The following is a 24186-nucleotide window of genomic DNA, read 5'->3' as shown; positions in this document are numbered from 1 at the left end:
AAAATGCCCAGTGTATTGCCTTGCTCGGGCAGTTATACTTGCTATCCCATTTGCTTGGAACACGTTTTTCCTGCAGGTATTCCCATGCCTAGCATTCTCACTCTATTCACTTGTCTAGGGGAGTCATTATTACTCTCTTCCCTTACTTCTCTTCCTAGCCCATCTTACTGAGGGCAGTTGACCATCCTTAGGGACTAAAACAGTCCTTGGCATGAATTAGGCCCCTAATAAATATTTGTTGAATTAATAATCTAATTCACATATGCCTGGGCAATCAAACAACAGCACGATGAAGACTAGGTCATTAATTTCAGGGAATGCAAAGGGGAGGGCTGTCTTTTATTCCCTCTCCCTTGCTCTCCCCCAATTTGGTAGGCTAATTTGGGGGAGTCTGCCAAGAACAGAAATAGAAATAGAAATAGGTGAGATCACCTAGGAAAACTCTTTTGTCTGTAAGAAACAGAAGATTGAACCCTAGGGAGTATCAGCATTTAAAAAAATGAATTGTCTTTTATTGAGGTAAAATTCACAATAACATAAAATTCACCATTTTAGTAATTTTAAATTGTACAGTTCCATACATTATGCACTACTACCTCATTCACAGTGTTGTGCAAGCATCACCATAATCTAATTCCACAACATTTGTCATCCCCAAAAGAAACCCCATACTCCTTAGCAGTTACTCCCCATTTTCCCTCTTCCCAACCCTGGCAACCACTGATCTACTTCTGTCTCTATGGATTTGTCTATTCTGGATATTTCATCTAAATGGATTCATGTGATATATACCTTTATGTGTCTAGCTTTCACTTACGGTATTGTTTTCAAAGTGTATCCACATTGTAGCATATGTCAGTGCTTCATTCCTTTGGCTGTGCAGTACTCCATGGTATGGGTATGCCATATTTTGTTTACTGATTCATGAGTTGCTGGACCTTGGGGGTATTTTCCCTTTTTTGGCTGTTATGAATAATGCCTCTGTGAATATTTGTGTACATGTTTTTGTTTCAACACCTTTTAAAATTTCTCTTTGGTTTATATATCTAGAAGTGATATTGCTGGGTCAATAGTAATTCAATGTTTAACTTTTTAAGGAACTTTACACCTTTTTCCACAGTGAGTGGACTACTGTAGCTATCGTAGTGGGTGTGATGTGGTATCTCATTGTGGTTTAGATTTGCAGTTCCCAAACGAGAACATCAACGTTTAATCATGAGCTCCAGAAAGGTGGGCTAGAAGAGGAGACAAAGAATGAGATAAAGTAGTAGGACTGCAGTCATCTTGGACTCCCGGACTTACAGTGCTTCTATCATGCTCTTTAGTAACTGATGTGACCACTGATCTCTTATGTCTAGTTCCACAAAATTGCCTTTATGTTGCAAGTCTAGCATGACTTCTCCAAAGTTTATAATTAGTACTTCTGCAGTTTATAGTGCTCCTTTATACAGTTTATTCAAAGGCAGTAGAGTGTCAAGATTATAAGATCATGGGCTCTAGAGTGAGACTGCCTGGGTTCAAAAGCTGGCTCAAGTGGGGTGGGCTTGGACAAGGTAGTTAATGTCTCTGTTTCTCATTTCCCCATGTGTAACGTGAAGTTGGGGTTATGGTGACTGAGGGAGATAAGTTGTGTACAGTGCCTGGCCCATAATCTTTGTATATCTTTGCTGTAATTCTGATAATGGTGGGGCGGGGGCGCTGATGATGATTTATCTAGACATCTATTTAGAGAAGAGGCTAGAATAGGTTTACACTGGATCCAAGTTTGGGGATTGAGCATCTTGTGTTCACAAAATGGGTTCTTTGTTGACATGCTCCACTTTCCATGGTCCTGCTGTGGTGCTAGTGTCAGTGACAGTGTAGATTATTCACTCTTGTGGCCCATATTCTGTCTTTCACTCCACTAATTTATTAGATGTACATTTGGAACTCAAATTATCTTTACTCATTTGGAGAGGAACTAGACTTACTTCAGTTAAATATTTTTTTTGTTTATACTCTAGTACAACTATGTTATGTTTTAAAAATTGAAATTATGGAAGAAAACATCATTTATAATTCCATCCCTCCAAAACACCGTGTCCCAGCTTTTAGTGCATGTCTTTCTGTATTTTCATTCCACTAGGCATCTTAAACATAGTTATAATAATTCTACAAAGAGAATAGAATATCCTTGCACCTATTTTAAAGCTGATTTTCAGCTGCCTTGTGAATCTTTTCTACTAGGTCTTAATTTTTAGAATTCCTCAAGACATAATATTGATCCCACGAAAGATACATTTTTACAATTTATAGGTGTGAATATAGAGAAAGAACCCTCTCCTATCTAGACATTTTATATACCTAGAAGCTTGAAAATGTGCCAAGGACTATTTTATAGCTTTGAGATAAACCTAGTATTTTTCTATAGACAGAGAATGCTTACAGTGCCAAAAAGTGTACAGACTTAAAATAAGCAACATGTCATTTAAATTCTAAGTTTTGGCCTTTAGAGTTCTTTAAACATAGATTCTGCAAGTATTTTACAGATAAGTAAGCTGAGAGAAAGATTAAGTGACATTTCTGTTTTCAGTCAATGTTAGAAATAAACACAGAAATCTAAACCCTCTCCTTATTAGCTCAGAAAATAACATGTTCATATATTTCAAGTCATAAACCTGTAGAGGAGATAGGAACACTTAAGCTGTGTTGAGATTTATGAATAATGCCATCAAATAAAATAAGGCAATTATTTTTCAATTTTTCAAAGTTCTAATGTTATTTGGAATATGTCTTTCTCACCTTGTAAAAATAATACTTGGAAAAGTGGATATTTTGGAGAGCAAGACAGCCGCAGAATGGTAGGGAGGACACATGGATTTAGTTCAGAAAGATAATACAAAATGAGCCCACAGAAAGGGCATTAATGAAGTAATTTTGGGGATAATAGCAAGGGTATATGGTATAGAAAGTTGTTATAGTCGACAGCCAGATATAAATAGGAGAATGCTTACATTCTTAATACTTATATAAGAATGTAAAATCTTAACTTCGCTAAAAAGTGAAACAAAATTATATAAGGACTACTAAGTATTAATTCAAGTATACTACCTTTTTTATTGTTGTACTGTTTTGTGATATTTTGAAAATGGGCCAAATCTGAAGACTTTTTTGGTGTCTAAAGAAAGGGAAGCCCTTATATTATTATTATTATTATTATTATTATTATTATTATTATTATTATTATTTGGTATCATTAATCTACAATTACATGAGGAACATTATGTTTACTGAACTCCCCCCATCACCAAGTCCCCCCCACAAACCCCATTACAGTCACTGTCCATCAGCGTAGTAATATGCTGTAGAGTCACTACTGGTATTCTCTGTGTTGCACAGCCCTCCCCACGTCCCCCGCTGCTACATTATGTCTGCTAATAGTAATGCCCTCTTTTTTTTCCCCCCTTATCCCTCCCTTCACACCCATCCTCCCCAGTTCCTTTCCCTTTGGTAACAAGTTTATCCACTTTTGGGTTCTGGGACTCTGCTGCTGGTTCGTTCCTTCAGTTTTTTTCTTTGTTCTTATACTCCACAGATGAGTGAAATCATTTGATACTTGTCTTTTTCTGCCTGGCTTATTTCACTGAGCATAATACCCTCTAGCTCCATCCATGTTGTTGCAAATGGTAGGATTTGTTATCTTATGGCTGAATAATATTCCATTGTGTAGATGTACCACATCTTCTTTATCCTTTCATCTACTGATGGACACTTAGGTTGCTTCCATTTCTTGGCTATTGTAAATAGTGCAGCGATAAACATAAGGGTGCATATGTCTTTTTCAAACTGGGCTGCTGCAGTCTTAGGGTAAATTCTTAGGAGTGGAATTCCTGGGTCAAATGGTATTTCTATTTTGAGTTTTTTGAGGAACCTCCATACTGCTTTCTACAGTGGTTGAACTAATTTCAACCAATAGCGGTGTAGGAGGGTTCCCCTTTCTCCACAACCTCACCAACATTTGTTGTTGTTTGTCTTTTGGATGGTGGCAATCCTTATGGGTCTAAGGTGATATCTCACTGTGGTTTTAATTTGCATTTCTCTGATGATTAGCGATGTGGAGTATCTTTTCATGTGTCTGTTGGCCATATGAATTTCCTCTTTGGAGAACTGTCTGTTCAGACCCTGTGCCCATTTTTTAATTGGATTATTTGCTTTTTGTTTGTTGAGGTGCATGAGCTCTTTATATATTTTGGATGTCAACCCTTTATCGGATCTGTCATTTATGAATATATTCTCCTTTATTGTGGAGAAGCCTTTTTGTTCTATTGATAGTGTCCTTTGCTGTACAGAAGCTTTTAAACTTGATATAGTCCCACTTGTTCATTTTTGCTTTTGTTTCCCTTGCCTGGGGAGATATGTTCATGAAGAAGTTTCTCATGTTTATATCCAAGAGATTTCTGCCTATGTTTTTTTCTAAGAGTTTTATGGTTTCATGTTTTATATTCAAGTCTTTGATCCATTTCAAATTTACTTTTGTGTATGGGGTTAGACAATGATCCAGTTTCATTCTCTTACATGTAGCTGTCCAGTTTTGCCAACACCAGCTGTTGAAGAGGCTGTCATTTCCCCCATTGTATGTCCATGGCTGCTTTATCATATATTAATTGACCATATATGTTTGGGTTAATATCTGAACTCTATTCTGTTCCACTGGTCTGTGGCTCTGTTCTTGTGCCAGTACCAAATTGTCTTGATTGCTATGGCTTTGTAGTAGAGCATGAAGTTGGGAAGCGAGATCCCCTCTGTTTTATTCTTCCTTCTCAGGATTGCTTTGGCTATTCGAGGTGTTTGGTGGTTCCATACAAATTTTAGAACTATTTGTTCCAGTTCGTTGTAGAATGCTGTTGGTATTTTGATAGGGATTGCATTGAATCTGTAGATTGCTTTAGGCAGGATGACCATTTTGATGATTTTAATTCTTCCTACCCAAGAGCATGAGATGAGTTTCCATTTATTAGTGTCCTCCTTAATTTCTCTTAAGAGTGTCTTTTGGTTTTCAGGGTATAGGTCTTTCACTTCCTTGGTTAGGTTTATTCCTAGATACTTTGTTTCTTTCAATGCAATTGTGAATAGAATTGTTTTCCTGATTTCTCTATCTGCTAGTTCATCATTAGTGTATAGGGAGGCAACAGATTTCTGTGTATTAATTTTGTATCCTGCAACTTTGCTGAATTCCAATATTAGTTCTGGTAGTTTTGGAGTGGATTCTTTAGGGTTTTTTATGTACAATATCATGTCATCTGCAAATAGTAACAGATTGACTTCTTCTTTACCAATCTGCATGCCTTGTATTTCTTTGTTTTGTCTGATTTCCATGGCTAGGACCTCCAGTACTATGTTGAATAAGAGTGGGGAGACTGGGCATCCCTGTCTTGTTCCCAATCTTAGAGGAAAAGCTTTCAGCTTCTCCCTGTTAAGTATGATGCTGGCTGTGGGTTTGTCATATATGCCCTTTATTATGTTGAGGTACTTGCCCTCTATTCCCATTTTGTTGAGAGTTTTTATCATGAATGGATGTTGAACTTTGTCGAATGCTTTTTCAGCATCTATGGAAATGATTATGTGGTTTTTGTCCTTCTTTTTGTTGATGTGGGGGATGATGATGGGTTTTTGAATGTTGTACCATCCTTGCATCCCTGGGATGAATCCCACTTGATCATGATGTATGATCCTCTTGATGTATTTTTGAATTCTGTTTGCTAATGTTTTGTTGAGTATTTTTGCGTCTCTGTTCATCAGGGATATTGGTCTGTAGTTTTCTTTTTTGGTGGGGTCTTTGCCTCATTTTGGTATAGAGTGATGCTGGCTTCATAGAATGCGTTTGGAAGTATTCCCTCCTCTTCTATTTTTTGGAAAACTTTAAGGAGAATGGGTATTATGTCTTCTCTATATGTCTGATAAAATTCAGTGGTGAATCCATCTGGACCAGGGGTTTTGTACTTGGGTAGGTTTTTGATTACTGCTTCAATTTTGTTGCTGGTAATTGGTCTGTTTAGATTTTCTGTTTCTTCCTTGGTCAGTATTGGAAGGTTGTCTTTTTCTAGGAAGTTGTCCATTTCTTCTAGGTTTTCCAGCTTATTATCATATAGATTTTCATAATATTCTTTCATAATTCTTTGTATTTCTGTGGTGTCTGTTGTGATTTTTCCTTTCTCATTTCTGTTTCTGTTTGTGTAGATTCTCTTTTTCTTTTAATAAGTCTGGTTAGGGGTTTATCGGTTTTGTTTATTTTCTCTAAGAACCAGCTCTTGGTTTCATTGATTTTTTTTTCTATTGTTTTATTCTTCTCAATTTTGTTTATTTCTTCTCCCATCTTTATTGTGTCCTTCCTTCCGCTGACTTTGGGCCTCATTTGTTCTTCTTTTTCCATTTTCAATAATTGTGACTTCAGACTTTTCATTTGGGATTGTTCTGCCTTCTTTAAATATGCCTGGATTGCTATATACTTTCCTCTTAGAACTGCTTTTGCTACGTCCCATGGAAGTTGGGGCTTTGTGTTGTTGTTGTCATTTGTCTCCATATATTGCTTAATCTCTATTTTAATTTGGTCACTGATCCATTGATTACTTAGGAGCATGTTGTTAAGCCTGCATATGTTTGTGAGCCTTTTTGTTTTCTTTGTACTATTTATTTCTAGTTTTATACCTTTGTGATCTCAGAAGTTGGTTGATAGAATTTCAGTATTTCTGAATTTACTGAGGCTCTTTTTATGGCCTAGTATGTGGTCTATTCTGGAAAATGTTCCATGTGCACTTGATAAGAATGTGTATCCTGCTGCTTTTGGGTGTAGAGTTCTGGAGATGTCTATTAGGTCCATCTGTTCTAGTGTGTTGTTCAGTGCCTCTGTGTCCTTACTTATTTTCTGTCTGGTTGATCTGTCCTTTGGAGTGAGTGGTGTGTTGAAGTCTCCTAGAATGAGTGCATTGCATTCTATTTCTTCCTTTCATTCTGTTAGTATTTGTTTCACATATGTCGGTGCTCCTGTATTGGGTGCATATATATTTATAATGGTTATATCCTCTTGTTGGACTGCCCCCTTTATCATTATGTAATATCCTTCTTTATCTCTTATTAGATTCTTTGTTTTGAAGTCTGCTTTTTCTGATACAAGTACTGCACCACCTGCCTTTTTCTCCCTATTGTTTGCATGAAATATCTTTTTCCACCCCTTGACTTTTAGTCTGTGTATTTCTTTGGGTTTTCAGATCAGTATCTTATAAGCAACATATAGATGGGTCTTGCTTTTTTACCCATTCTGTTACTCTGTGTCTTTTGATTGGTGCATTCAGTCCATTTGCATTTAGGGTGATTATTGAAAGATATGTACTTATTGCCATTGCAGATTTTAGGTTCATGGTTGCTGAAGGTTCAAGGGTATCTTCTTTACTGTTTAAGTGTCTAACTTAACTCACTTATTAAGTTATTATAAACACAGTGTGATGATTCTTTATTTCTGTCCCTTATTCTTCCTTCTCCATTCTTTTTCTTTTTTTTTTTTATTATTAATGGGTACTTGACACACAGTGTTACATCAGTTTCAGGTGTACAACACAGTGATTTAACATTTATATACATGATAATTCTAGGTACCAGCTATCACCATACCAAGTTGTTACAATATTTTGACTATATTCCTTATGCTATACATTAGTTACTTATTTATTTTACAATTGGAAGTGTGTACTTTTTTTTGTGTGTGTGAGGGCATCTCTCATATTTATTGATCAAATGGTTGTTAACCACAATAAAATTCTGTACAGGGGGGTCAATGCTCAATGCACAATCATTAATCCACCCCAAGCCTAATTTTCGTCAGTCTCCAATCTTCTGAAGCATAACGAACAAGTTCTTACATGGAGAACAAATTCTTACATAATGAATAAGTTACATGGTGAACATTACAAGAGCAGTCATCACAGAGGCTTTTGGTTTTGATCATGCATTATGAACTATAAACAGTTCAAATATGAATATTCATTTGATTTTTATACTTTATTTATATGTGGATACCACATTTCTCTCTTTATTATTATTTTTAATAAAATGCTGAAGTAGTAGGTAGATACAAGATAAAGGTAGAAAACATAGTTTAGTGTTGTAAGAGAGCAAATGTAGATGATCAGGTGTGTGCCTGTAGACTGTGTTAATCCAAGCTAGACAAGGGCAATAAAACATCCACATATGCAGAAGATTTCTCTCAGAACGTGGGGGGGAGGTTCTAAGCCTCACCTCTGTTGATCCCCATTTTCTCACCTGATGGCCCCCCTGCGACTGTGCCTGTCTTAGGTTGTTCCTCCCTTGAGGAATCTTACCCGTCTCTGGCTAACCAGTCATCTTCCGGGGCCATACAGGGAAATGTTAAGTTGGTAAGTGAGAGAGAAGCCTTGTTGTTTGAAAAGGTTAGCTTTTTACTTCTTTGCATATTTTATGCCCTGTGGCTTCTATGCCCAGCATTTGTCTTGAGGTGTCTTTACCACTTGGAAGAATTATGATGCTTGGTAAATTCGATATGAGGCACGAATTCTACTTAAGGGTTATAATTAGGAAGGAAGAAGAAAAGCTATAGAAGTAGCAGGTGGAAGAAAACCTGGGAAGATTGATTATTTCTTTGACATACCTTCTTGTAGAGTAACTTCAGCATGTGTAGGTTTTAAACTACTAATTAAATTGCACACACACATTCACATAATAGGAGTACAGTTATGTAACCAAAGCATACCTGTAATTACCAGCCATCTCCAGTGAAACCAAGAAAACCAGTTAGGCACCTTAGGCATTTGTGAAAACTTACCTGTAATATGGTGAATATTATCCAACTGCACTTGAACAGTCTGAGAGAAATCAGACAAATTAAAACAACCCATTCCTGGGGACTGTTCACATCCCATATGTTCTTTTAACAGTAAATAGTCTGTAGTTGTAACATTTTGGAGCGCTACAATTTGCACTTCTCCTAATTCTTGGTTGAGATCCAACAGTTTAGATCCTGTCAAATTTGTTGTTTTGCTGTATACACAGGCCAGCTTAGATATCTCCTTCTTCATTCCCATGGCAAGTCCAGGAACTGGTGGGATGAGTGCATCTACACCTGTAGCAGTGCATGGATCTTTGTTGGGGTTTTTTGATGGTCATCTTCTGGCATGAGTCTTCCTGAGAGTGCTGATGTTCGAAGTTCTTTTTCATATCGTATCTTAGTTCATTTTCTGGGTAGCCAAATTAGGCTTTGATCCTCTGTATAAACACAAACAAACCCTTTGCCTACACTTTTATATGCCCTTTATATCTTTGTGTAGAACTCATTGGAGGTCACCACACAGGAACTGCTTTTTTTTTCTATCATTCATCAACACTTACACGACGCATATTTCGTTTACTAGGCTCTCCCCTATACCAGGTCCCCCCTATATGCCCCTTTACAGTCACTGTCCATCAGCATAGCAAAATGTTGTAGAATCACTACTTGTCTTCTCTGTGTTGCATAGACCTCCCTTTTCTCCCACCCCCCCATGCATGCTAATCTTAATACCCCCCTTTTTCTCCCCCTCCCTTATCCCTCCCTACCCACCCATCCTCCCCAGTCCCTTTCCCTTTGGTACCTGTTAGTCCATTCTTGAGTTCTGTGATTCTTCTGCTATTTTGTTCCTTCAGTTTTTCCTTTGTTCTTATACTCCAGAGATGAGTGAAATCATTTGGTATTTCTCTTTCTCTGCTTGGCTTGTTTTACTGAGCATAATACCCTCCAGCTCCATCCATGTTGCTGCAAATGGTAGGATTTGCCCTTTTCTTATGGCTGAGTAGTATTCCATTGTGTATATGTACCACATCTTCTTTATCCATTCATCTATCGATGGACATGTAAGTTGCTTCCACTTCTTGGCTATTGTAAATAGTGCTGTGATAAACATAGGGGTGCATTGGTCTTTCTCATACTTGATTGCTGCATTCTTAGGGAAAATTCCTAGGAGTGCAATTCCTGGGTCAAATGGTAAGTCTATTTTGAGCATTTTGATGTACCTCCATACTGCTTTCCACAATGGTTGAACTAATTTAAATTCCCACCAGCAGTGTAGGAGGGTTCCCCTTTCTCCACAGCCTCACCAACATTTGTTGTTGTTTGTCTTTTGGATGGCAGCCATCCTTACTGGTGTGAGGTGATATCTCATTGTAGTTTTAATTTGCATTTCTCTGATAATTAGCGATGTGGAGCATCTTTTCATGTGTCTGTTGGCCATCTGAATTTCTTCTTTGGAGAACCGTCTGTTCAGTTCCTCTGCCCATTTTTTAATTGGGTTATTTGTTTTTTGTTTGTTGAGGCATGTGAGCTCTTTATATATTCTGGACGTCAAGCCTTTATCGGATGTGTCATTTTCAAATATATTCTCCCATACTGTAGGGTTCCTTTTTGTTCTATTGATGGTGTCTTTTGCTGTACAGAAGCTTTTCAGCTTAATATAGTCCCACTTGTTCATTTTTGCTGTTGTTTTCCTTGCCCGGGGAGATATGTTCAAGAAGAGGTCACTCATGTTTATGTCTAAGAGGTTTTTGCCTATGTTTTTTTCCAAGAGTTTAATGGTTTCATGACTTACATTCAGGTCTTTGATCCATTTTGAGTTTACTTTTGTATATGGAGTTAGGCAATGGTCCAGTTTCATTCTCCTACATGTAGCTGTCCAGTTTTGCCAGCACCATCTGTTGAAGAGACTGTCATTTCGCCTCTTCAAATCCTTTATCAAATATTAATTGACCATATATGTCTGGGTTAATGTCTGGATTCTCTAGTCTGTTCCATTGGTCTGTGGCTCTGTTCTTGTGCCAGTACCAATTCGTCTTGGTTACTATGGCTTTATAATAGAGCTTGAAGTTGGTGAGTGAGATCCCCCCTACTTTATTCTGCTTTCTCAGAATTGCTTTGGCTATTCGGGGTCTTTGGTGGTTCCATATGAATTTTTGAATTATTTGTTCCAGTTCATTGAAGAATGTTGCTGGTAGTTTCATAGGGATTGCAGCAAATCTGTATATTGCTCTGGGCAGGATGGCCATTTTGACGATATTAATTCTTCCTAGCCACGAGCATGGGATGTGTTTCCATTTGTTAGTGTCCCCTTTAATTTCTCTTAAGAGTGACTTGTAGTTTTCAGAGTATAAGTCTTTCACTTCTTTGGTTAGGTTTATTCCTAGGTATTTTATTTTTTTTGATGCAATTGTGAATGGAGTTGTTTTCCTGATTTCTCTTACTGTTGGTTCATTGTTAGTGTATAGGAAAGCCACAGATTTCTGTGTGTTGATTTTGTATCCTGCAACTTTGCTGTATTCCAATATCAGTTTTAGTAGGTTTGGGGTGGAGTCTTTAGGGTTTTTTTATGTACAGTATCATGTCATCTGCAAATAGTGACAGTTTAACTTCTTCTTTACCAATCTGGATTCCTTGCATTTTTTTGTTTTGTCTGATTGCCATGGCTAGGACCTCCAGTACTATGTTAAATAACAGTGGGGAGAGTGGCCATCCCTGTCTAGTTTCCGATCTCAGAGGAAAAGCTTTCAGCTTCTCGCTGTTCAATATAATGTTGGCTGTGGGTTTTTCATAGATTGCCTTTATTATGTTGAGGTACTTGCCCTCTATTCCCATTTTGCTGAGAGTTTTTATCATGAATGGATGTTGAACTTTGTCAAATGCTTTTTAAGCATCTATGGAGATGATCATGTGGTTTTTATCCTTTTTCTGTTGATGTGGTGGATGATGTTGATGGATTTTTGAATGTTGTACCATCCTTGCATCCCTGGGATGAATCCCACTTGGTCATGGTGTATGTTCCTTTTGATGTATTTTTGAATTTGGTTTGCTAATATTTTGTTGAGTATTTTTGCATTTACGTTCATCAGGGATATTGGTCTGTAGTTTTCTTTTTTGGTGGGGTCTTTGCCTGGTTTTGGTATTAGGGTGATGTTGGCTTCATAGAATGAGTTTGGGAGTATCCCCTCCTCTTCTATTTTTTGGAAAACTTTAAGGAGAATGGGTATTATGTCTTCCCTGTATGTCTGATAAAATTCTGAGGTGAATCCATCTGGCCCGGGGGTTTTGTTCTTTGGTAGGTTTTTGATTACTGCTTCAATTTTGTTGCTGGTAATTGGTCTGTTCAGATTTTCTGTTTCTTTCTGTGTCGATCTTGGAAGGTTGTATTTTTCTAGGAAGTTGTCCATTTCTCCTAGGTTTCCCAGCTTGTTAACATAAAGGTTTTCATAGTATTCTCTAATAATTCTTTGTATTTCTGTGGGGTCCGTCGTGATTTTTCCTTTCTTGTTTCTGATAATGTTGATTTGTGTTGACTCTCTTTTCCTCTTAATAAGTCTGGCTAGAGGCTTGTCTATTTTGTTTATTTTCTCAAAGAACCAGCTCTTGGTTTCATTGATTTTTGCTATTGTTTTATTCTTCTCAATTTTATTTATTTCTTCTCTGATCTTTATTATGTCCCTTCTTCTGCTGACCTTAGACCTCATTTGTTCTTCTTTTTCCAATTTCGATAATTGCGACATTAGACCTTTCGTTTGGGATTGTTCTTCCTTTTTTAAATATGCTTGGCTTGCTATATACTTTCCTCTTAAGACTGCTTTGCTGTGTCCCACAGAAGTTGGGGCTTAGTGTTGTTGTTGTCATTTGTTTCCATATATTGCTGGATCTCCATTTTGATTTGGTCATTGATCCATTTATTATTTAAGAGCCTGTTGTTAAGCCTCCATGTGTTTGTGAGCCTTTTTGCTTTCTTTGTACAGTTTATTTCTAGTTTTATGCCTTTGTGGTCTGAAAAGTTGGTTGGTAGGATTTCAATCTTTTGGAATTTACTGAGGCTCTTTTTGTGGCCTAGTATGTGGTCTATTCTGGAGAATGTTCCATGTGCACTTGAGAAGAATGTGTATCCTGTTGCTTTTGGATGTAGAGTTCTGTAGATGTCTATTAGGTCCATCTGTTCTAGTGTGTTGTTCAGTGCCTCTGTGTCCTTACTTATTTTCTGTCTGGTGGATCTGTCCTTTGGAGTGAGTGGTGTGTTGAAGTCTCCTAGAATGAATGCATTGCATTCTATTTCCTCCTTTAGTTCTGTTAATATTTGTTTCAGGTATGTTGATGCTCCTGTATTTGGTGCATATATATTTATAATGGTTATATCCTCTTGTTGGACTAAGCCCTTTATCATTATGTAATGTCCTTCTTTGTCTTCTGTTACTTTCTTTATTTTGAAGTCTGTCTTGTCTGATACCAGAATTCCAACACCTGCTTTCTTCTCTTTGTTGTTTGCCTGAAATATCTTTTTCCATCCCTTGACTTTAAGTCTGTGCATGTCTTTGGGTTTGAGGTGAGTCTCTTGTAAGGAGCATATGGATGGATCTTGCTTTTTTATCCATTCTATTACTCTGTGTCTTTTGATTGGTGGATTCAGTCCATTTACATTTAGGGTGATTATTGAAAGGTATGAAGTTATTGCCATTGCAGGCTTTAAGTTTGTGGTTACCAAAAGTTCAGGGTTCGCTTCTTTACTATCTTACTGTCTAACTTAACTTGCTTGTTGAGCTATTATACACACGGTCTGATGATTCTTTATTTCTCTCCCTTCTTATTCCTCCTCCTCCCTTCTTCATATGTTGGGTGTTTTGTTCTGTGCTCTTTTTAGGAGTGCTCCCATCTAGAGCAGTCCCTGTAAGATGCCCTGTAGAGGTGGTTTGTGGGAGGCAAATTCCCTCAACTTTTGCTTGTCTGGGAATTGTTTAATCCCTCCTTCATATTTAAATGATATTCGTGCTGGATACAGTAGTCTTGGTTCGAGGCCCTTCTGTTTCATTGCATTAAGTATATCATGCCATTCTCTTCTGGCCTGTAGGGTTTCTGTTGAGAAGTCTGATGATAGCCTGATGGGTTTTCCTTTGTAGGTGACCTTTTTTTTCTCTCTGGCTGCCTTTAATACTTTGTTCTTGTCTTTGATCTTTGCCATTTTAATTATTATGTGTCTTGCTGTTGCCCTCCTTGGATCCCTTGTCATGGGAGTTCTGTGTACCTCTGTGGTCTGAGAGGCCATTTCTTCCCCTAGTTTGGGGAAGTTTTCGGCAATTACTGCTTCAAAGACACTTTCTATCCCTTTTTCTCACTCTTCTTTTTCTGGTATTCCTATAATGTGTATATTTTTCCTTTTTGATTGGTCACTCAGCTCTCTTAGGATTGTTTCATTCCTGGAGATCCTTTTATCTCTCTCTGCACCAGCTTTTCTGCATTCCTTTTCTCTGTTTTCTAGACCATTAATGGTCTCTTGCATTTTGTCCATTCTGTTTTGAGGTCCTTCCAGAGCTTGTTTTATTTCTGTATTCTCCTTCCTTAGTTCTTGCATATTTCTCTGCAAGTCCGTCAGCATGGTTATGACTTTTGTTTTGAATTCTTTTTCAGGAAGACTGGCTAAATCTATCTCCCCAGGTTCCTTCTCAGGGGACGATGTAGCAGATGCCGAAGCTGTCTGGGTTAGTCTTGTCTGGATTATATTTTTTTGCCTTTTCATGTTGACAGGTGCTTTTGACTGTCAGCTGGGAGGGCCAAACTTTTCACTTGCTACTGGCCTTTCGTTACTGGGACAAATGCGACCCCTAGTGGCTTGTGTTGGGTAATTGCGTGTAGGCTGGGTCTGTGTCTTGCCGGGTGAAGTGTAGGAATTTTCCTTTCTGCCTTTCTGTGGGCGTGTTTTGCCTTAGGCTGTTTCTCTGCTTTCCCAGCGCCGGAGGGGTAATGGACTGGGGGGGGGGGGGGGCGGCTGTTTGGCTGTTTACCTCTGTGAGGGGTCTCAGAGCTGTTGCCCAGGGGGTTAGTGCGCCCAGTTTTCCCTGTAATATCCAGCCACTGGGCTGTGACCTGTGTTGTTTCCATGTAGCTGTGAAATCCCTGTCCCTTTAAGACTTTCAAAGAGCACTGTCTTTTCTTTGTCACAGGGGCATCAGCTTTGGCACCCGCTCAGAGATTTTGCTGCCCTTTTTCCCTAGTTTCCAGCCCTCCACACATGCACTGTGTCTGCTCTCTGGTGCGGGTGGCTGGGGCTGGGTGTTTAGCAGTCCTGGGCTCCCTCTCCCTCCCTCCGGGAGCTGGGGGGAGGTGTGCTGGTGTCCCACCGGCCGGGGCTTGTATCTTACCCCTTTCACCAGGCGCTGGTCTCTCGCATGTGTCGATGTAGTCAGGCTTTTGTCCTGTGTCTTCTGGTCTCTCTTTTAGGATTAGTTGTATTTGTTGTATTTTCAAAAATATATATGTTTTTGGGAGGAGATTCCCACTTTCCTACTCACGCCGCCGTGTTGGCTCCCAGCCCTCCTCCATTCTTTATATGTTAAGTGTTTTATTCTATACTCTTTTGTATTTCCTTTGACTGCTTTTGTGAGTAGTTGATTTTATTTTTTGCCTTAGTTATTATTTGGTTTGTCTGCTTTCTTTGGTGTGATTTTATTTCTCTGGTGACATCTATTTAGCCTTAGGAGTGCTTCCATCTAGAACATTCCCTTTAAAATATCCTGTAGAGGTGGTTTGTGGGAGGCAAATTCCCTCAGCTTTTGCTTGTCTGGGAATTGTTTAATGCCTCCTTCAAATTTAAATGATAATCGTACTGGATACAGTATTCTTGGTTCAAGGCCCTTCTGTTTCATTGCATTAAATATATCATGCCATTCTCTTCTGGCCTGTAAGGTTTCTGTTGAGAAGTCTTACGATAGCCTGATGAGTTTTCCTTTGTAGGTGATCTTTTTTCTCCCTTTGGCTGCGTTTAGTACTCTGTCCTTGTCTTTTATCTTTGCCATTTTTATTATTATGTATCTTGGTGTTGACCTTCTTGGGTCCCTTGTGTTGGGAGTTCTGTGGGCTTCCAAGGTGTGAGAGACTATTTCCTCCCCCAGTTTGGGGAAGTTTTCAGCAATTATTACTTCAAAAACACTTTCTATCCCTTTTTCTCTCTCTTCTTCTTCTGGTACCTCTATAATGCAGATATTGTTCCTTTTGGATTGGTCACACAGTTGTCTTAATATTGTTTCATTCCTGGAGATCCTTTTATCTCTCTCTGCCTCAGCTTCTCTGCGTTCCTGTTCTCTGTTTTCTATTCCATTAACAATCTCTTGCACCTCATCCAGTCTGCTCTTACGTCCTTCCAGAGATTGTTTCATTTCTGTATTCTCCCTCCTGACTTCATCCCTTAGCTCTTGCATATTACTCTGCAGGTCCATGAGCATAGTTATGACCTTTATTTTGTGTTCTTTTTCAGGAAGATTAATTTTATCTATCTCCCCAGGCTGTTTGCCTGGGGTTGTCTTGGTGATTCTTGACTGTAGCAGATTCTTCTGCCTTTTCATGGCGATAGAGGTAGTCTAGGCAGACTGCTCATGTGTCATCTGGGAGAACAAATACCCTTCCTGCTTGCTGGTCACCTTGCCCTTCTCCACTGCCTGTGTCAGTTACACGCACACCAGGAGCAGCCTCTGGGTTAATCCCCTGAGCTGCCATGGGCCACACATCCTTCAACCTTCGGGGTAGCCCAGAGCCCTGCGGGGAGTGTCAGGTGTGCTGGGTGTGTTCTCCTTGAAGAATAGCACCACTTTGTGCCTTGCCCCGGTTTCCTCTGTCTGTGCTGGGCAGCTGTGTGCCAGTGGCAGCCTCTCTGTCTGGCCCAGGTAGCTGTGCACTGGGAGGAGACTCTGGGCGGCTGCTTGGGTGGGGTCACTCTCTTGCTGCTCAGCTGCTGTGGAGGGGCAGCGCTGGCAGGGGGTAATGAATGGCAGGTTGCTCGTCACTGTTAATGGGCTTCAGAGGTGCGTTGCCACCCAGGGGGTTTGGGTGCCTGAAGTTCCTCAGAATTCCCAGCCTGCTGGGTTGAGTGTGCTGGGATGCTTCCATCCAGGTGTGAGGCCCTTGTCTCTTTAAGACTTTCAAAAAGCACTCACTTTTCTTTTGTCCCATGAGAGCTGGCTGCGGAGGTGGGGGGGGGGGACCACTTGCAGATTTTACTTTTCCGTTTCCCTAATATCCAGCACACTGTGCAATGTGTGTCTGCACTCCCTGTGCGGATTACTAGGCCTGTTTGTTTAGCAGTCCTGGGCTTCCACTCCCTCCCTGCCCTGACTCCTTTCCTCCCACCTTTGAGCTGGGGCTGGGGGAGTGCTCGGGTTCTGCTTGGTCGCGGCTTGTATCTTACCCTTTTTGTGAGATGCTGAGTTCTTGCAGTTGTAGATGTAGCCTGGCTGCTGTAGTGTATCTTCTGTTCTCTCTGTTAGGCATAGTTGCATTTGTTGTATTTTCAAAAATACATATTGTTTTTGGAGGAGATTTCCGCTGCCCTACTCACACCACCATCTTTGCTCCTCCTCCAGCCTTCATATTATTTTATTTGAAGTTTTATTTCTTTTTTTTGTAAGACTTTCAATTGGCAGAGGACAAAGAAGCATGGGGAAAAAAGGCCTTACAAGCAGCCTTTATATAATATAGACTGGTAGGCAGTGTGGCACAGGATTCCCATTATTCTGACTTTTTCTCTTGATAGGCTACTCAGTTGTGTCTATTTGTGATCCTGCTTGGCTTGACATACCATAAAAATAGAGGATTTCATTATGGAGTTCAGTTTTTGTTTCAGCAGCTATTCAGGAAGAGGCCTCTGAAGTATGTTAGTAGACACTAACTTTAGAAAGAATCCTTCTGTTAGGATCTCTGGCTTGCCAAGGGCACAGTCATTTGAGTAAACAAACATGGACCAAAATAGAAGAGGGTAAAGCAGATTTTTAGGAAATTACTTGAGTTTCCTGAGCTCTCAAGTTAGACAGACTCATATTTGCCTCCAGCAGCTCTGTTAGGGAGATTTGTTACCTCTCAAGGTGACCACGTGTACATCTGTCTTACGAGGCTGCTGGGAGGGTTAAATGAGAGATACAGGAAACCTATAACTGTGGTGCTGTAAGGAATGTAGGTGGTTCCTTGCTTGCACGGAGTTTGAAGCAATCAAGTCCCATAAGCTATACTGTGGGATGTGGTGACAGTGTGGAGCATCAGCTCTCAGGCTTCTAGTGTACAAAGACTCACCAGGAAAACTTACTAAGGTGATGCTTCTTTTCCATCCCAAGTCGGATTCAGCAGATCATGGTAGCACAGGAAACTGCATTTTTAACAAGCACATGATTCTGATGAATGTGGGATCATGTTTTGTAAAATATGCTTTGGAGGCTCCAGGTAGAAGTCATTTGACCCTGAAACTTTAATAGCCTTGGTGGGTGAGTTTTCAGCAGTCACTAAGGGGACCTGAGCACTGACTATAGAACTATACTTTAGAAAAATCATTGAAGAATAGCAGTGTAAGAGGAGGTAGATGTGTACTAATTTGTAGAAATCTGTACATCAACTATTATAAGTACTTTACCAAAAATGAGCTTAATGTTTGAAATAAATAAAAATAGAAAAAGGAGCTCCATTAAATAGAACATACCAACTTTTGAAGTTAAACTTCTAGGGTTTCTTTATCAAAGGGGTATTTGTAGACCAGAACCTAAGACAAAACTTCATTCTGCATCAGCTCTATTATAATTCAGTCTGGGTGCCATTAATGAGAATGCTCTGGTTAATCTTAATTGTCATGATGATATGAGGAGATGTGATATATAAGGTATTCAAACCACGTGCGGTGAATTATTAAGCACCATTGTTAAGTAAGAGGATGGAATGAAACTGGAATGAAATAAGTCAGGCGTCCGGTCTTGGTATTTCCTGTTGTTAGTACTGGAGTATTTTACTTTTTATGTTAAAAATACAGCATACCTAACTTTCCCTCTGATAGTTATGCAATGTAATACACACACACACGTATGTATCTATGCATGCATGTACACATACATAGAGCCGTATTTGATGGCCTGAAAGGAAGAGGCCCCAAGGGCTCTTAAGTGTGCAATTAATATTTTGGTCAGAAAATCAGCAGATTGTTTCAGTATGGTTATATGTTATGACATCATATTCCAGTAAAGTCATAATGAACAGAAATTTTGTTTGTCTCTGTGGCAAACCAAAGTGAGTTTTGTAATTGTCAGCAGACCTTAGTGATTATAGTGGCGCCCACTCCCTCTACTGTAGTTAAAAGTCTGTTTAGCATTCCCATTGTGGACCTCTGTTTTCAGAAGTGTATAATTAATTGTAAACATTTGCTTTATGGTGAAAGCCTGCCATATAAGATCTCAGTCCAGGAATAAATTTCTGATTTCAGGTTGTCTGTTTTAAAGTCTTAGAGTGGAACCAGTGAAAAATATGCATAAAATTTTAGGGAGGTGGAAAAACTGAATTTTGTGGGATGTAAAGTGAAGATAGCCTGTATTCACTGTATGAGTCTGTCAAAATTTCTGCTTTATAAAGGGATCTAAAATAAAATATAGGTAATAGGAAATTGCACCCTTCGATACACTAGTTACTATAATCAAAGAGCAAAAAAGATTGTGGTTTTTAATGCTTTTTAGTCTCTGCATGTTAAAAATCTCTTACTGTAAGTGATTTTTTCAACTTTTTAATATTTGCTAATTAAAAATGAGAACATAAGACATGTAATCAAAACATATTTAAATACTTTATCTTCAAACAAATTAATAGAAAACTGTGGGCCAAGAAAACTGACTTTAAGAATTTAAAACAGCAGTCTTTTCTTTTTTCTTTTCATACTCTGGATTTTTCCATTACATTTGACATTGGTGACTCTCCATTGCCCTGACATCATGTTGTAATTTCTCTCTAACTCTTTCATCTCCTTCACTGCTGTTGATGCTTGATCATGGGCCTCAATCAGATCCCAGCCTTAGGCTCTCTTTTTTTTGTTCCTTTACACTCACCCTTTCCAGGTGCTTACCCCCTCACATGGTTTCTGTTATTGCCTCCCAAATCTGCATCTTAGTACCATGTACCTTTCTAGTCCTTCACCTTCAGTAAACCTCAACTAATTAGTCCCATCTGCCAGGTGAATTATTGTACAATGGGCTTTGTCCAGTTTATATCAGGTTGAATATACAACACTGCTACTTGGATGTCCAAAAATCATCTAACATTTAGTAGGACCTCAGTTGGACTTCCTTTTGTTTGGAAACAGGTATCTTTCAGCACTGGAGTGATTTTTAACTTAATTTTTTAGAATTACAATTATAAATCTACCATTCCACCAAAATCGATCTGATTAATTTTGCTAAAGTGCGCAATTCAGTGGTCATAGTTCTAAGTCATTTTACCTGGACTGTGGGTAGCATTTGGCACAGTTGACCGCTCCCTCCTCCTCCATATACTTTTCCCCATTTGGCTTTCAAGAAGGACACTATGCTTGCTTGGTTTTCCTCCTTCATTCCCTCCCACAGAGTTCTCTTGTCTTGTGGCTTTAAATTCCATCAATGTAGATGACGATTCCCAAATTTTATCCCCATTTTGGACGTCTTTCCTGGAGTTCAGATTGGTAAATCTGATTGTCCATTTCACATCTCCACTTGGATATCTAATAGGTTGAATAATTGAACATCTCCAAACCAGAGCTGCTGATACCCACTTCCAACAAACCCATTCCTTTGCAGTCTTCACCAGTTCACTGTACGGTGCTCCATCTTCCAGTTGCTTTGGTCAGAAACCCTGGTGTCATCCTTAATCTCTGTGTCATATTCCATACCTAGTCCTTGGGTAAAACCCCATCATCTCTACTGTTCATAGGTATCTAGAATCCAGCTACTTCTCCAAACTTCCACTGCTGCCACTGTAAATCAGGCCACTGTTACTTTCCCCCCATATTATTGCAGTAGCCTCCTAACAGAGCACCTCGCTTCTGTCGTCATTCCCTGACAATGTGTTCTCAACATAATAAATGAGCCTTTCAAAATGAAAGTCAGATCATGTTGTGTTGCTATTCAAGACTTTCTAGTACCTGGTCATTTCACTCAGGTAAAAGTCAGATCCTTACAGTGATTTCTACAGAGGGCCCTGTGGAATCCAGTCACCTCTCCTCATCTCTTAGCTTACCTTTCCTCACTCCCTCAATTCTAACCACGCAGGCATCTTCCGAATTGCTTGAACATTCTTGGCACACTGCTGCCTCAAGGCCTTTGCACTTAGTGTTTTCTCCGCCTTAGATGCGCTGTTCCAGAAACCTGTGTAGTTTCCTCCCTCACTCAGGTCTTTTACACAATGGTCATCTTCTCAGTGAGACCCTCCCTGGCCACCCTATCTAAAACCCACCTCCCTGACACTTTTGAACCTCTCCTTTTCCTATTTAACATGTATCTCCAACATACTAGATATCCTACATATTGACGTTATTTATTATTGTCTGTCTTCCCCAGTACAATGTGTGTTTTTGTTCATTGTCCTATTTTCATGTCATATAGAAGATACTCCATAAATAATTGAGTTCATGGATTTTATTGCAAATCCTCTTAATTTTTTTCTTCTTAATTTCTCTAGGTTTGTTCTTCCTTTTTATGCCCTCATGTCTGCATCACTGCAGCTTTCTAGTCATGCCTCCTTACCTCAGTCTCATTAAACACAAACCTGCTAAAATTTTTTACCTTAAATACATTTTATTATGATTCTTTATGTGTAAGAATTGGCTTAAACTCCCTATACTTTCATGTTGAATCTGATCTCCTTATTACTTTGCAAAGTGTGTATTGTCTTGGCATAGTAGCTCCATCCCTCTATCCCTCCCATTTCTTATCATACCTATCTTCTGTTAAATGCACAGTAATCTGTGTATTGTCACCTGAATGGGCTTGCTTGTCTCCAGCCTCTGTAGTGGCTCCCATTCCTCACACCAGAACAGTTTGCTCACTTCCATCAAAATCTGACTGAAATCGCACCATGAAGCCTTCTGTGACATAATTAATAATTTTTACCCAATTTATGTTTAATATTTTCTAATAACATTTTTCAAAGAGAATATATATACTCTATTGTCTATAGATATATTGACTCACATTTTATCTTTCATAAATACATTTGTGAGGTTAAAACTTTGTTGGAGTTAAGAGGGCATAGCACATGATATGGTTGGTATCATTCTATAGCAAACAAATCTTACCATGAGTAGAGTGGTTTTATTGAGCTAACATTAATATTTTTATTTTCTTGTTTTAGGTATCATTGCCCAATGCCCAAGATCTTTTATGTTCAACTGACTGTAGGCAATAATGAATTTTTTGGGGAAGGAAAGACTCGACAAGCTGCTAGACACAATGCTGCAATGAAAGCCCTTCAGGCACTACAAAATGAACCTATTCCAGAAAAGTCACCACAGGTGTGGTATACTGTTGTGTGTGACAGTTTCTTAGAGTTCCTCAGTAAGGTGATTGAGAAGACAAATACAAGTGCATTTTTTATGAATCAAATACTCTCTTCTGATTGGGAAGAATACTAGAGTGGTGATCTAATCTGATTTGCTTCTCAGATTACCTGTACTATACTGACTCATGTTTCTGTTAGGATGACATCACCTTTGAGAATTTTGGTTTACTTAATGGTGTTCACTTTCTATAGGAAGTAGGAATGCAGAATTTGGGGATGTGAATAATAATGAGATATATTCAGTTACATTTAGTGCTATATTTATTGAGCATGGGTTATAGTGTGTTAATCTATAATCAAGGAATGAAGCAGAGGAGATGTTTATGGATTTTTCAGTCCTATTTTATTTACATATGAGGATAATCTTGAGTAATTTTCACCCATTCTCATGGCTTCACCTACTTTCTCTACTGACTTCAAAGTAGTATTTCTAGTTCAGACACATCTTATAAGTCAGCTTCTTAATGAATTCTCCACTTAGTTATTTAAAACTGTACAGTCAAGCCTCTGCAATTCCCCTTTCCTCAAACCTGTTGTTTTTCCCCCTTTGAGATTTAGTCAAACAGGTATTTTTCTCCCTGTACACTTTCATTATGATTCTTGCCTGTTTGCTTATCTGTTTTCCTGCTAACTTACAGACTTCTTGCCTCCTGATCTCTTTATCTGTAATACCCACACAATGTCCAGCTTCGGTGAGGTCCTCCAGGAGTATGTGTTAAATAAGTGAATAAGTAAACTGGTACCAGAGTCAGAACCAGAGCTCCAAAATTCTCATTTCTATCCCATACTCTTTAAATAACAGCCTCCTTGGAAGATTAGGTATCATATTAGAATGCCAGTGGAGGTATTGTGTGTATAGTGGGGTGGGGAGTGGAAATCTCGAGAGTGAACTGGGTCTGGAGAATAAATTCTGAGTGTGGAAATGGTTGAGTAAAAGATTTCCACACTCAGCATTTATTCTTCTACTTTGAGGAGAAAGACTAAAAACCAAATCACAAAAAGCTGTACAGCAAAGCCCTCCACTACTGTGGTTACATAGGAACCCACAAGATAGAGCCTCTGGGTTCCTGCTTCTTGTATTTTTTAGATAGGCACTCGTGATTATAGACTGTATGTAAAGTTTGTTACAAAGTAGAGATTCAGTGTCATATCCTGTTTTTTTGTAATTTAGAATGGCGAATCAGGAAAAGAAATGGATGATGACAAAGATGCAAATAAGTCTGAGATCAGCTTAGTGTTTGAAATTGCTCTGAAGCGAAATATGCCCGTCAGTTTTGAGGTATGTGCTCAGTAGAGAACTTCCATTTTTCCACTTGCTCCTCATTATTTTGAATAAGCAAATAAAGTTAATCAATATACTAGTATCCTGAAGAGGTTAATGTGCTTCCTTATGTTCAGACTCTATCATGAAATGATGTAGGCCCTGGGGAAAATAGGACTTAATATAATATCATGGCTTCCTGCTGATTTCTTTGGCTTTTCTGTATTAAGCCATTTGTATATATATTTCAGTTTTTATCATAAAATTTAATTTGAGTGTAAGATAATTTGTAGTGCCCTATAGGATATTTTAAATAGGATCATACTGAAAATATTCAAGTAAATATTTAAATTAATATCAAGACATGTGTATTGAACATCTAATTTCTTCTAAATTTGTGGAGGCCAATATATATTTAAATGTTGAAGTCACTAAGAAGTAATTAAGCAGCTCTCTAGTTTACAACTAGATAGGTTACAAAATAGTCATTAAAAGAGGAAAAAATATTTTAATTAATATAATACCTCCTTTTTTTAGAGTTCACTAC

The 24186-nt window shown here is 38.7% G+C and overlaps 1 protein-coding gene across 19 annotated transcripts in view; it reads left to right on the top strand.

The window, feature by feature from the left end:
• Positions 1–24186, top strand: part of STAU2 (staufen double-stranded RNA binding protein 2) — a 369184-nt gene that overhangs the window by 142883 nt on the left and 202115 nt on the right. For all 19 annotated transcript variants that reach the window (XM_073229713.1, XM_073229703.1, XM_073229712.1 and 16 more), the window contains 2 exons: positions 22172–22331; positions 23550–23657. In XM_073229713.1, coding sequence (XP_073085814.1) covers positions 22172–22331; positions 23550–23657 — 268 coding nt within the window. The remainder of the gene's footprint in view (positions 1–22171; positions 22332–23549; positions 23658–24186) is intronic.

The sequence above is a fragment of the Manis javanica genome, chromosome 2, assembly GCF_040802235.1.
Source record: "Manis javanica isolate MJ-LG chromosome 2, MJ_LKY, whole genome shotgun sequence".
In the NCBI taxonomy this organism is placed as follows: domain Eukaryota; kingdom Metazoa; phylum Chordata; class Mammalia; order Pholidota; family Manidae; genus Manis; species Manis javanica.
The sequence above is the reverse complement of the archived record's forward strand: the minus strand, read 5'-3'. Positions and strand labels throughout refer to the sequence as shown.